General features: G+C 40.5%; 1 protein-coding gene across 4 annotated transcripts in view; it reads left to right on the top strand.

Moving 5' to 3' along the window:
* The window catches only part of PLEKHH2 (pleckstrin homology, MyTH4 and FERM domain containing H2), a 123,999-nt gene that overhangs the window by 107,200 nt on the left and 2,326 nt on the right, over nucleotides 1-14,473 (top strand). For 2 of the 4 annotated variants that reach the window (XM_075925428.2, XM_025179011.3), the window contains exons 25-29: nucleotides 2,851-2,992; nucleotides 3,664-3,809; nucleotides 5,260-5,389; nucleotides 6,187-6,273; nucleotides 14,008-14,145. In XM_075925428.2, the coding sequence (XP_075781543.2) occupies nucleotides 2,851-2,992; nucleotides 3,664-3,809; nucleotides 5,260-5,389; nucleotides 6,187-6,273; nucleotides 14,008-14,145 (643 nt within the window). The remainder of the gene's footprint in view (nucleotides 1-2,850; nucleotides 2,993-3,663; nucleotides 3,810-5,259; nucleotides 5,390-6,186; nucleotides 6,274-14,007; nucleotides 14,146-14,473) is intronic. The other 2 variants (XM_025179012.3, XM_025179013.3) reach the window with 2 other exon arrangements.

Here is a 14,473-nt window from a genome sequence, read left to right as displayed (position 1 = left end):
CCACATGTGGCGTGGTGTGCTGCTCATCCTTAATGTGTTCACAATGCTGGCCACATGGGAAAGGCCAATCAACTTTTCCTTTGGCGTTTTGTGCTCACCAGGGAGAGAAGTAGAGGTTCAAGTTCTGGCCAGAGGCGATCAGGGCAGGAAACTGCAGGAGGCCTCCTGGAGGCCCATAGCCTTGACTTCCCTGTAACACTGCATTTACACGACCATAAATTTGATCATGTAAGATCAGAAATAGCATTATTCCTCATGGAAAAACAGGATTACTTAAATCGACTTCCACAGCCCTTAAGGTAGACACGACAGGCTTGGTAATGGAGATGCATCTCTTAGAAAATCGTCCATATGCGGCTAAAGTCAGTGTAAAGTTCTAGAGTACACCAGGCCAATAAGCAACAGCCACTGGTCGACATTTCATAGTTTAGTACAGGTTGAATCTCTCTAGTCTGGCACTCTCTGGTCTGGCAACATCCATGGTCCAGCATGATTTTATTTAGCCAGTTGTCCACTTATCATTGGTGTGGCCAAGTTTCCCGCTGTCCCATAAATTTTGTTTGCAGCCACCGGTCCTGGCTTTTAGTGTTCTGTGCTGTTATTTAGCTCTAATTACCCCATATATATCCAAGAGCCCAGTAAGCAGTAGAAGTGTTGGTAATGCTGCCAAACAACATTGACCTCCTGAGTTCTTGTAAATTGTCTGGTTTGGCACTGGTCATGTCCCAAAAGTGCTGGCTAAGAGAGCTCAAACTGTGGTAAAAAGGAGGGCACATGGTAATTTCCATCAGAGGTTGTTTTCTTTTACTCTGTTTAGTTTAGAAAACTGTAATGTCCAATTGCGTCTCTAATCAACATCCAGTAAAATTGAATTAATTATGTTATGTATCAGAATTTAATTTTTAAATTTGTGGGTGAAAGATATTGAGAAGCAATTTTTTATCTTTATCTGCAACATTCTTTTGCTCAGTCCTTGGTCTCTGCTGAGCATCAGTTGCTAATTGTGCTAAATTTTGCTGGAACTTGAGTTTTGTATACACAGAAACTAGGCTGAGACCCTAAATCTACAGAGATGGAAAAACTACGGTACTAATTTGTACTATTACATACCATTGGAAGATTTATATTTTTTTAATTGTCAAGTGGCTTTGAACTTCATGGAAGCAATATCCAAATCACTGCTTAATTGGGAAAACATTAAACTTTATTCATGTAGATTAAAAAAGCAACAGATATTTTGGTGGGCATTTATATCTTAAAATATTTTGAAATTGGCATTTTAATCCCATTCATATTTAAATGTTTTAGTTTTGATTTTGTATCATTCTCTTAAAAATAAGATATACATGTGCAATGGTACTGTTTTTTAAATGTAAAACTAAGAGTATATGTTAAGAGATCAGTTTACAGAGTAGCTAGTCTTCTACTTTCATTATAGATTTCCAAGATACAGTAAACTTCCGATAATCTGGCAGCTTTAGGACCCAGGGGGTGCCGGATTATCAGATATGCCAGACTATCAGAAGGGGGGGCTATGAGGGGTCTGGAGTGGGGTGGGAGGGGATGCCACCCCAGGCCCCTCATAGCCCCCCCTTTACGATAGTCTGGCTCTGCCCCAGGCGTCCCTGATTCAGCCGCTGCTGGTCAGTTTCAGCAGCAGCTGAATCGGGGATGCCTGCAATGGAGCAGCTTGGGTGCTGCCGGGTTGGTCCCGCAGCGCTGAGGGGCGGCGCTACGGCACCAACCCGGCAGCACCCCAGCTGCTCTTGCTGCTCTTGGGGACGCCTGGGACAGAGCAGCTGGGGTACTGCCTGGTTGGTCCTGTAGCGCCGCCCCTCGGGGCTGCGGGACCAACCCGGCAGGACCCCAGCTGCTCTACCCCAGGGGTCCCCGATTCAGCCGCTGCTGAAACAGATCAGCGGCTGATTCCAGGAAGCCCCGGGCAGAGCTGCTCTGCCCGGGGCTTCCTGGAATCAGCCACTGATCTGTTTCAGCAGCGGCTGACTTGGGGACCCCTTGGGCAGAGCAGCTGGGGTCCTGCCGGGTTGGTCCCGCAGCGCCGAGGGGCGGCGCTACAAGACCAACCCAGCAGCACTCCAACTGCTCTGCCCCAGGCGTCCCCAAGAGCAGCTGGGGTGCTGCCGGGTTGGTCCCGCAGCTCCGAGGGGCAGCGCTACGAGACCAACCCGGCAGCACCCCAGCTGCTCTGCTCCCAGATTCCCCGATTCAGCTGCTGGTCAGTTTCAGCAGCAGCTGAATAGGGGAAGCCTGTTTGGCTGCCCCAGCACTTCCGGATGCCGGACTAATGGAGTTTTACTGTATTATTCCTGTGCTGTCCCTGTTCTATGGACAATGAGCTTAATGAAAGCAAAAAATTTAAAATGACAAGATACTAACTGGTCATTTTCCCTACCTTTTATATAATGAATGTATAGCTAATAAAATGGTTTAGAGTGACAATTCTGGGCACTGATTTTCTCCATTTGTCCACAAATTTAGTACAATAGCAGTCAAAGCTTCCAAGTGCTGCCTTTCCTCTGTGCCTCAACTCTGCTTTGGGCAGATTACCTTCAGAGCTGAAGTGCTAGTCACTGTTCCCATTCACTTTTTGTCCTCTCTGCTGAAGCACAATTTGTGATAGAAACACCTATCTATTAGAAACTGGATTGATATCACCAACTCATTTCACATGAGTCAATGTGAGCCGTCAGGTGGTAACAATTTTTGGTCAGAACTAACTTCAAACTAGTAGCCCAGAAGTGGAAGGCCATAGGCCTCATTTCTAATTCTCAGGATCCGTCTAATTCCTCTATTTTCATTTTAAAATTACTTTTCTTTCTTCATTTATAGGCTTTATTTCACAATCCAAGCCCGGGGAGAGACAGACAGGGAAAAGCTGTTGTTAATGTATCAGACAAATGACCAAATAGTAAATGGACTTTTTCCTGTAAACAAAGAACTGGCACTGGAAATGGCAGCTCTTTTAGCTCAGGTAATTTATGAGTATATGGTAACTGTCAACTTGTACATTAAGAGCCCATGCTGAGTACTTTCCACTTCTGTTCACATCAGTGTGAGTTGTTGTCAGCATCTTGCAGAATCAGGCCCTAGTTAACTCAGGCCTGCATAGCCTGAGTTGCATAGCCAATTGCATAGCTATTTGCTTTTATTACAGGGGGACTTTAACAGGTCTCCCATTTATTGTGCCATGAATTACTTCTGAAAATTATATAAATTTCAGTATCAATAGATCAAGTTCTGAATAAGATTTTTTTTTATAAACAAAAACACAGAGACCGTCACATAAAAACGTTTGAGAGTTACTTTGTGGATTGGCTTCATTGGAACTTGTCAGTTTAAACTGACTGAGGATTTGTCCCTCTGAATGAAATACTGTTAAATGCAAGAAAACTCTATACAATATGTTTTGTATTTTTGCCATTTAAATTTGATTTGTGCTAACTAATTTTTGTCTGGTGAATTAAGTATAATTGGAAGTCAGATATAATTTACTCTATATTTACATCAGTAAAAATATAATTTAATGGACAAAACGTTTTAGGTTTTACAGTATGCTCATCAACAAGACATTGTATAAAAGGAATTTAAGTTCTAAAATGACTGCATGAACAAAGATCTTATCTTTCCTGGCCTTTCCACTAGGTTGAAATTGGGGACTTTGAAAGACCTTTCTCAACTCCAGCAGGGCAAGTTACTTCTCCCTCCAAGTCCAATCAAACATTGAAACAAGTTGTGGAGAAATTCTACCCAAAGAGATATAGGCATGGCTGTTCAGAAGAACAGTTAAGGTGAGAGGGGAAAATTATTATGATAGTCAAGATGTAAGGTTTTTTTTTAACTTTTAGGGTTCTGTTAGTTTAGAGACAAAATAAGGCTTTTTCAGTTGCATTGGAAGATTTAGACATACATGCAATTATGAGAAATTTTTGTCTAGAGATATATATCAAACTGAAATTATTTTTACCGAATGGATTAAGAACCACCGATTTCCTCTGCATCTTTGTTACCCAGATATACTGGGTTTATTAAGTTTAGCAAAATGCTAAAGAATAAATGCTCTCAGAATACACAGATTACTTAAGATCTTAGAACCTTACTCATAAAGATCCGGATTCTGACACTCGTATTCACCTGGAATGCCCCATTAAAATTAACAAGATTGTTAAGTCTTACAGGGGTAGCTATGCTGGTATGTATCTGCAAAATCAATGAGGAGTCCTGTGTCACCTTGGAGAATAACAGATTTATTGGGGTATAAGCTTTCATGAGTAAAACCCACATCATCAGATGAATCTACTCATGAAAGCTTATGCCTTAATAAACCTGTTATTCTAAAGTTGAGTAAGGGTGCCACAGTCTGGTCTAAGAATAGACCCGCTGAAATCAACCAAACTGTTTGAATGAATGAGAACTACTTATATGAGTAAATGTTGCAGAATATGTATCTGTTTTAGTCAAACATTGGGTATTTCATATATTTTGAACAAAAATAATGTATTCTAATTTCTGCTAATATTATACCATCTATTTTCCCATGGCTCATGGCAAACAGAAGGTACAGGAAAAGAAAAAGATTTGAAAAACAGGAAAATGTTACTGTAAAACCAACATATAGCTGCAATGCTGAAAAGAGCAGGAAATATCTGAAAATGCTTTAATTTTTTGGCAAAAAAAATCTATATTTCATGTTGCTGATTGTCAGGCATTTCAGCATAGCCCAGCAGCAAAAATCTGCAGCTGTGTCTTCCAGCAATAAGAGTCTGCAGGGTTCAGCTGTAGAGAAACTTCAGCCCTCCCTGCAGGGTTCACTTGTAGAGGAACTTCAGCCCTCCATCAGTTTCCAGTCCAGACCCTGTGACCAGCAGCTTGGGTATACAGACTGGATACCACCAACCTACTCTCTGTGGGCTCATCTAGACTACGCTAAAGTGTCAAAAGAGGATATGCAAATTCCCTGGGAATTTGCATATCTTTTTCCGATCTCACTTCTGAAGTGAAAGTAGTCTGGACGTGGTTTTTTCGGCACCCCCCCTTTTTCGAAAAGTCACTGTTCCTCAAAAAATGAGGTTTACGCAGCTTTTCGAAAAAGGGGGAGGTGCTGAAAAAAATGAGTTCAGACTACTTTCACTTTCGAAAACTCATTTTGCAAAATCAAACCATTCCCAGGAGTTTTCACCAGTAACCTTTTTAAACAATAAAATCAAAAATATGTTCTAACCATGTGTTTCATTTCAATAGACAGCTTCGTCAGCGATTATCAACTAGATGGATGGCTCTTCGGGGGCAAAGTGCTGCTGATTGTGTGCGCATTTATCTCACGGTAGCCAGAAAATGGTCATTCTTTGGTGCTAAAATGTTTGCGGCAAAAGTAAGAAAATATACCAGTTTTGGGTTTGAAGGGGGTGATTTAAGTTTGAATATAGTACATGAGAGGAAAACAAATTAATTGGAAAGTGGGTTTGAAGTGTTTCTGTTGACTGAATCATCATTAACGTGTCACTGCTTGGATTAAGTAACACACCGATTAATTTTAGTAATCTTAATAATAAGTAAAACCTAATAATTTCTAGCCCATGTCTCTCCTGCATTCTTATATCACTCCATACAGCATCCTCTCACTGTCTTTCACTTTGTTTTGAAGCAGGCTTTTTAAATTAATACTTTTTTGGGGTCTGATTCAATTCCTAATAAAGACTTTTAATGAGAGTTGGGTTTTTTCCTTAGAAGCATTAATAAAGATTAAATATACAGGATATATTACAAGCAGATTCTCCCTTACTGGCTTCTAAATCACAGTTAAACATTCCAGAACTTCAGGCTCAATTTCTTTATTATTAATGTTCCAGTCAATACTTACTGTTTTCTGTAGTAATGAAGTTTTGCAGCAATAAAACCCCTAAAAATCAATAAGCTTTATGCTTAACCCTTGGACACACACACCACAATGCAGGTCTGGTAAATAGAGCTGTAGTGTCATTTTTCTTCTTTATTTCCTTTCAGACAATCCTAAGATACATACCTTAACTCCTTTGCAGCACTTCTGTTCCCTTATATTTTGGTGTAGTGTTTAACAAACTTTAAAATGTCTGCATTTTTTAACTAAGTTACTGTTTAAAACTAACCCCATTTATAACATGTAATGGAATTCTGTTTCTCTCTTTGAAGCCTCTAACAACATCCACATTTGAGAATTCCTTCATATGGCTTGTTGTCCATGAAGATGGAGTAAGCATTCTAGAATACAGCTTTCTGGTAAAAGAAAAAGAGTTTTAGTTTAGATTTAAATATATTTTAATAACAAATATGTGGGCCAAATACATTATTGATGTATTGCCACTAATTAAAATGAAATTACTCCAGGGTCAAAATTCATCCCGCATATGTAGATGTTTAGTCTGTCTCTTAAAATGTAAATATGTTACTATAAAATGCTTTAAAGTTACTGTCCTTGTTATATTAGTGCTGATAGTGGAAGTATCTCTTCATTATTTTGCTCAGTATTTATCATCTTTCTAAGGGAGACATTTTATATTTTATCAAACTAGTAAATGAAATGATAAAGAAATTCATAAATTAAGATTCTGACAACAAACTGAACTCTTCCCACTTGAGGCTTTCATTTAAATGTTCAGTCATAAGACAATAAATACTAATGTGAAGTGTACATGAATGCATTTACAGTTACATAATATGATTACATTACAATAATCTGATTACAGTATTATTCCCGTTGTATTTGTTGAATCGAATGTCATATTGCTTGGTGGTATTGAATCATATAACTAAAATCTTGGTTCTCCTCTTACTACTGTTTTACACCACTGTAAGTATCTCAATTGAAATCAATGGAGTGGCACTGGTGTAAATCTCTTGTACCTAAGATGCACTATATGTTTTCTCTCAAATTTCCAAAGGGGTAGAATTATATTTTGCTATCAGAATGTTAACACAGATATTTAAATTATTCACATGAGGAAATTCAAATGTAACTTTGCATTAATGTAGACTTTTTCACTTAACTTGCCTTTGTATTTAAAGATAGGTATGGAGAAGTTAGACAAACGTAATAAGCAGAAAAATATGGAAAGAGGAGGGAGAAACGTGATCAGGCAGATTGAGATGAAATAGAGGCTGCAGCATTCTGTTCCACCAACATACTTCTCACTCCTTGAAGGTCTCCAATCTAAGTTGGATCAGAACTCCCTTGCTGCAGTTTAAGCCCGTTGCTTCTTGTCCTATCATCAGAGATGAAGGAGAACAATTTTTCTCCCTCCTCTTTGTAAAACCCTTTTAGGTTCTTGAACATTTCTATCATGTCCCCTCTCGGTCTTCTCTTATCTAAACTAAAAAATCCCAATTCTTTCAGCCTTGCCTCATAGCTCATGTTTTCTAGACCTTTAATCATTTTTGTTGTTCTTCTCTGGACCTTCTTCAGTTTTTCCACATCTTTCTTGAAATATGGTGCCCAGAACTTGACACAACTTCAGTTGAGGCCTAATCAGTGCAGAGTAGAGTGGAAGAATGACTTCTGTGTCTTGCTCACAACACTCCTGTTAGTGCATCCCAGAATGTTTTTTTTTTTTTTTTCAAGCGTCACACTTTTGACTCATGTTTAGCTTCTGCTCTATCATGAGCCATAGGATCATTTTCCACAGTACATCTTCTTAGACAGCTTCAGGGGGTAGCTAAGTTAGTCTATAACAGGAAAAACTTTTTTAAAAAATTATGAATAGTCTAGTAGCACCTTAAACACTAACAAAACATGTAGATGGTATGTTTGCTATGGTATGATGCTATGTTTGCTTTCATAGGCAAAACCCACTTCTTCAGATGACTGGAGTATTAGAAGTCCAGATCCAAGAATAAATAAGGGAAGGGGGAGGGGAAAAAAAGAGAGTCAGGGAGCAGATGATTCAAGTAGTTACAAGAGGCTGATAAGAACAATTAGCACCTCTATTGTTTGGTTTGTTAAGTCATTAGGATGTGGACAGTAGTGTGCAAGCCAGCCGAGGTCCCATCTACTTACTCACTGTTTCTCTTGTTTTTCCCCTCCTCCCCCCGTTCCCTTATTTATTCTTGGATCTGGACTTCTAATACTCCAGTCATCTGAAGAAGTGGGCTTTGCCCACAAAAGCTCATGATAACATCTACATGTTTTCTTAGTCTTTAAGGTGCTACTAGACTATTTGTTGGGTTTTTTTTTTTTACATTTTACCTTCTTAGACAATCATTTTTCATTCTGTAAGTGTAAAACTGATTATTCCTTCCTAAGTGGATTACTTTACATTTGTCCTTATTAAACTTCATCCTGTTTACCTCAGACCATTTCTCTAGTTGGTCTGGATCATTTTGAATTATGACCCTATCATCCAAAGCACTTGTAACCCCTCCCAGCTTGGTATTATCTGCAAACTTAATACATGTACTCTGTATGCCAATATCTAAATATTTGATAAAGATATTGAACAGAACCAGTCCCAAAACTGACCTCTGTGGATCCCCACTTGTTATGCCTTTGCAGCATGACTGTGAACCATTAATTACTACTCTCTGAGAACAATTATCCAGCCATTTATGCACCTACCTTATAGTAGCCCCATCTAGGGCACAGTATTCAAACTATTGGGGTACTTACCATACATCTCTTCACAACAGCATAGAACAAGTGCCCACAACTTTGTTACAGAGCACTAGGACTCCACCTTCTATGGGACACTCTCCTCATCAAATGAGATGTACTATTAATGTTTGCCTTTCCTCTTCACCTGGATCATATATAAGATCAGGAGGAACAAATCAGAAGTCATGCTAATAGCACCTAGATAGCCCAGACAAACATGGGTCCTGAATCTATTAAAAATGGTGGCATGCCCACCTTAAAATCTTTCTCTAATACTTCATCTCTTCTCCCGAGATGTGGGACACATCCACCAGCCCTACCTGAGAGTACTTCACATCAAGGTGTAACTACTCTATGGCTGAAAGAAAATGAAGCAGTCTGCTCAGAAGAAGTAAAAGACATTTTATTGAACAGTCAGGCTACATCCACACTGCAGAGTTAGTTGTTCCACTTCTTTTGAGCACGCCTGTTATTTCAAAATATAACAGGCTCACTATTCTGTTGTCCCTGTAACCCTCATTCCACAAGGAGTAAGAAATGTTTCAGAATAGTGGGTTATTTCAAAATAAGTGCTGTGTAGACAGTGCCAAATTTCAAAATAATTTCAGAATATGGGTGCAGTGCAGACACACCCTTACAGATTAAATACAAGAAAGACATATACTTATAAATGAAAATGTTTCAGCATATGGTGCCAAAGTAAACAAATCATAACAACATCCTCTCCTTTACTAAGAGTATTGGATTACATTTTGGAACTAAAAAACTAGGACTCCATAAATTGAGTCCTGTGTGGATACAAAACTGGTATCTGAATCTGCATCTAAAAAAATGATCTGTGGATATTTTCATCCACAGACAGGAATACACACAGATATTAAGCGGATATCCAAAAATTTGCATAATTCTAGATCCAAAATTTGTATCTTGCATCTATATCTGCAAAAATGAGCCACAGATATCTGCATCCACATTTGTGGATGTGAATACCTGTGGATATAAAGCAGATATCTGCAGAATTACAGGGCTTTGTCCATAAGCTCCATATAGGTAAATCTTGTGGCTATAATGGCTTCCTTCAGTACAGAGAATGGGATCACTCAATTCACCCCCCCAACAGCCAAATGCTTACTTTAAGGCAGTGTTTCCCAATTGGTGCTCTGCGAAACTCCACTGCCCTCTCTATTTTTTGGCTTGCTCTTTTTTTTTTTTTTTTTTTTTTTTTTTTTGACAAATTTTATCCTGGGAACCCTAGAGGTTCCTTGAAATTCTTTTAAGCTGAAAAGTGTTCCATGGTCAAATAAAATTGGGAAACACTGCTCTAAGGCATTAAGGTCACTTACCCTGAAATAAGGGCCCAAGCTCCAATGTGGGATTTCAACCTTCTCTTGCACAGACTTATGGAAATCACATTTGTACCACTAGCCACATGTTCATTACTCCATCTATCTATGAAGGTGGCTTTCATCATTGCCATAATGTCTGCTAGACATAGGGGAGAACTAGATGACCTAATGGCACACCTTCCATATACAATTTTCTTTAAAAATAAAAGTTACCCTGAGACCACACCCCAAATTCCTATCCAGACTTGTCACTCCTTTTCATTTAAACCAACTATTTACTTATCTGCATTTTTTTCAGAACTGCATATGCAGACAAAAGAGAGGCATCACTCCACACTCTGAATGTCCAAAGAGCATTAGCCTTCTGTACTGAAAGAACAAAAACCTTTAGTAAATCACCAGAATTACTAGTCTATAACAGAAGGATCAAAAAGGGAAACCATCTCAAAACAGAAACTATACAAATGGGTATCAGGATGCATCCACTTCCATAAAAAACATCAGTTACAGGCCCCACCAGGAGTCGTCATGTACTCTACCAGAGCACTTCCAACATCCTTTAGGGTATGTCTACACTACTGTGCTGTTTCGAATTAACTTAATTCAAAATAGTTAATTCGAATTAAGGTAATTCGAAATAACGCATCTATACACAAAAACAATTTTAAAATAGTGTTTTGCTATTTCAAAATAGCATGTCCACACTGAGTGGACCCTGAACCGAAGTTAAGGCTGGCTGGAACCAGTGCCAGCAGGGCGTCAGGTTAGGACTTAGTGTGTGGGGCTGCTGCCTGAGGCTAACTGAGCTCCGTGCTTAAATGGACCCTACCCCCACCCCGGACAGACAGTTCTCAGGGTTCCCCGCTTGCTTGTCTACCTTGATGAGGGACAGTAAAGCAGTCCTGTCTTGGAGTGCCTTGAGTGCCCGCACTCAGGACACCACAGCACTCGGCCATATGGCGCCAGAGCTGCCCTTGGGCATGCTGGTGCATCTCATGGGGTCATTGCCATCAGCCTGAATGCACTTACTGCAGGCTGCCATCTCAGGGGTCCATCGGGGGGCTGTCAGGATCCAGGAGGCCCTGAGGGAGAGCATCCACCCAGAGGAGCCCTCACAGCCTCCCTGCTCCTCCCCACTGGGGGCTCATGCCCTATTCCTCCCTCATGTCCTTCTACTTACCCCTCGCTAGCTCCCCTTCCTGATGTCAAATAAAAGACACGTATGTTCAAAAATAGAAACTGGGTTTATTGAACAAAACTGGGATGGGGGATGAACCTCTGGGGAGACTGGGAAAAGGAGGTGGGAGAGGGGAGGGGAAACCTGGGAGGAGGGAGCTGGAAGGGGGAAGCCAGGGGAAGAAGGGGGAGGGGAAGCTCAGGGTTGGGGGTCTCGCTGGACCAACTTGACTTTCATGCTAACCTGCTCCTAGGTTTGCATGTGGCCTTTGGTGGCCAGGCTGGCAGCTATCCTACCATAGATTGCTGCGTTCTTCCATCTAGTGCGGAGATCATGGACGTTGGGAGCACCCCCCTCCAAACTTGAATAAGGTCCATGATCTCCATCCTGGACCAGGAATGTTCCCACCTTCTCCAGTCCCTGTTAGATTCCTGGGAGCTGGCAGACTGCTCCTGGGGAGCGGTGGAGGGCTGGCTGCCAGTGGCTGGCTGGCTTCCAGTGGCTTGCTGGCTCATGTTTTGGGGCCACTGCTGGCTCTGGGCTGGCAGGCTTGGAGCTGGCACAGGCACTGTGGCCAGGGTCCACTCCTTAAATGGCTCTGGGGCTGGGGAAAGGAGAGTAAGTTTTCCTGGTTGTGCCCAGATTGGCCATCAGAGCTCCCTGGGAAGGGCTGAAGGCCTCCTATTTTGAATTAAGTGTCTACACACCACTTAATTTGAAATAGCTATTTTGAATTTGGTATTACGCCTCATAGAATGAGGTTTACCAAATTCGAATTAAGGGCTTCACTATTTCGAATTAAATTCGAAATAGCAGTTTACATGTATAGACGCTTTTAAAGTTAATTCGAAATAATGACTGTTATTTTGAATTAACTTTGCAGTGTAGACATACCCTTATGGACATTTGCAAAGCAACAATTTGGGTGTCTGACCAAACAATTACAAACCACTATTGCTATAGAAATAACAATCATTATCAGAGGCTCTGTTTGGACTCGCTGTTTATGAATCATCACAAATGCAACTCTGAAGCCCTTCCCTTCCACAGAGGGGCACTGCTTGTCAGTTATCAAAAGTAAAGCACCCACAGAAGAAGAGAAGATTATTTAACTCTGTGCAGTAACTGAGGTTTTTGAGGAGGTTGTCTCAATAAGCCAGGGGTGAGCAACCTTCAGCACGTGGCCCATCAGGTTAATCCCCTGGCAGGCAGCAAAACATTTTATTTACATTATCCATCTGCAGGCACGGTCCCCTGTAGTTCCGAGTAGCCATGGTTTGCTGTTCCCATTGCTTCTGGCTGCTTGCATTGGCCGGGAATAGTGAACCACAGCCAGTGGGAGCTGCAGAGAGCCATACCTGCAGACAGTCAAGATAAACGAAATGTCTCGAAGCCCAGTAGCAAATTACTCTGTTGGGCCTTGTCCTGAAGGCCCACTGCAATAGGTGCTCTGCCACCCTCCCTTCTCCTCTCTACTTCAGAGTTTCATGCTAGATCTCTGTAGTTGAGAAGGAACTGAGGGATGGTTGGTCATGCAGTGCTATGTAAACACCTAAGGGAGCATGTGACAGTACATGCATGACCTAACCACTAATACAAGCTACTACAAACCTCCAATTACAAGTGCAGAGCAGAGACACACCTAAAGTGGGGCACCCACAGAAACAGCCCATCTCAAAGAGTCATAATTATAGCACATGGTGACTAGCTTTCTCTTCTAAGTCAGGAGTGAGGCCAGACAGGATGGGAACAAGGCTGGGGTGCAACACAGGTACTAGGCTGGAGTTGAGGAGGAGCAGAACAGGAGCGGGTCTTGGAGAGATGAGCACAGGGAGACAGAGTCTGTGGATGTGGATGTTGACCAGCCAGTGAGCTGCTGCTGCTGCTGCTATTAGATTTCAGAACTGGCCTGAAAGCTTTCTCAGCCAGATAGGCAGGATGGTCCATCAAGGATGTCAGGAGTACTTAGCAGGTGCAGTTAAGGGAAGCCTCTTTGTGGAGTTTCTTACCGCTTCCTGGAAAACGCAGGCAAACCTAACATAAAAAGTATTGAGGAGAAAGATAGGGTAATTCTGTTTTTTACAGTTTGGATGATGTCCTTTTGCTAATTGAAAAACAAGGGCAAGAAGGAGTTTAGTACCCAAGAGATTAAAATAATTACTTTACAGAGATTTTTTTCGTGATAATTTAAAATGTGCATATCTGTCTATATTGATTTATATAATATTAAATATGAATTAGCACAACAAATGGCAGTGACTCATAAGCTACATGTCCAGTGCTGTGTGTTGAATAATAGAGGCCAAAAATTTGAAGCAGAAGTTTTTGTTCTCTGTTAGTACTGTCAGCCAGCACTGATTTTATCCCCCATTAGAGAGCACAAATGAATTTTGTCAATTTAAATTAGATCACTTGTACACACAAAGGTTGAAATCCTTTTTTAAGTATGGGCCCTGATACTTAACTTCTTTAGAGCCTGATCCAACTCCTAATGGGACTCTTAGCACCAACTTCAACAGGAGTCAGACTAGGTCTTTCATTTGTAATGTAAGTTATGTGCCTGAGTCCAAACTCAAAAACATAGCCATTAAACTAAATAAATATATATTACTTTAATAAGAAACTGAGACACTCATGGAAAAAGAGATGTCATACTGCAATGGGAATTCATCACAATGAACTCTTGAAGGAATCAGGCACTTAATTTGAATTAGATTCAAAATTCTACAGAATTTAGAAATTAAACATGTTTAGAAATTAAAGCAGGAATTAAGTTCAAAGTCTTTTTTCCCTGTATATTTCTGAATTAATGTAACAGTTTTTTTTCCTTTCTTTCTTTAAAGCGATTAATAGTTACATATGTACACAAAAGTTTGATGACATTTGGAGGCTACCAAGATGACTTTATGTTGATAGTTAACAATGCTCAGTCAAAAGACAAGTCAAATGAAAAACTCCTTTTTGCCATGGCAAAACCAAAGGTTGGTACATTAGCTGAAATAATTTCCAGTGTCTGTTGCCTATTTCTACTTTAGTGTCCGTGTGTATATGCACAAAATGCAGCACCTGTTGTTCAGATATCCTCTAGTCATTAGCTTTTACATAATGAATTTAAAGGGGGAAAGCAATTCAAAACATAAAACAGTTCATACAGTTTTCTTGCTTTTTTTTGTTTAATGACCCTTCCCCCAGAGTTTCAGACTTTGTGGACAAGGACATTTAGGGAGATAAAAGACAGGAAGCATATGCGGTGCCTAAAAATTAGTATAGCCACAATTTAAAAAAAAGTTTGGATCCCAGTAAAGCAGT

The sequence above is a fragment of the Pelodiscus sinensis genome, chromosome 3 (genome assembly GCF_052426305.1).
Source record: "Pelodiscus sinensis isolate ZL-2025 chromosome 3, ASM5242630v1, whole genome shotgun sequence".
Classification (NCBI taxonomy): Eukaryota; Metazoa; Chordata; order Testudines; family Trionychidae; genus Pelodiscus; species Pelodiscus sinensis.
Note: the sequence above shows the minus strand (reverse complement) of the source record. Positions and strands in the feature narration are given on the sequence as shown.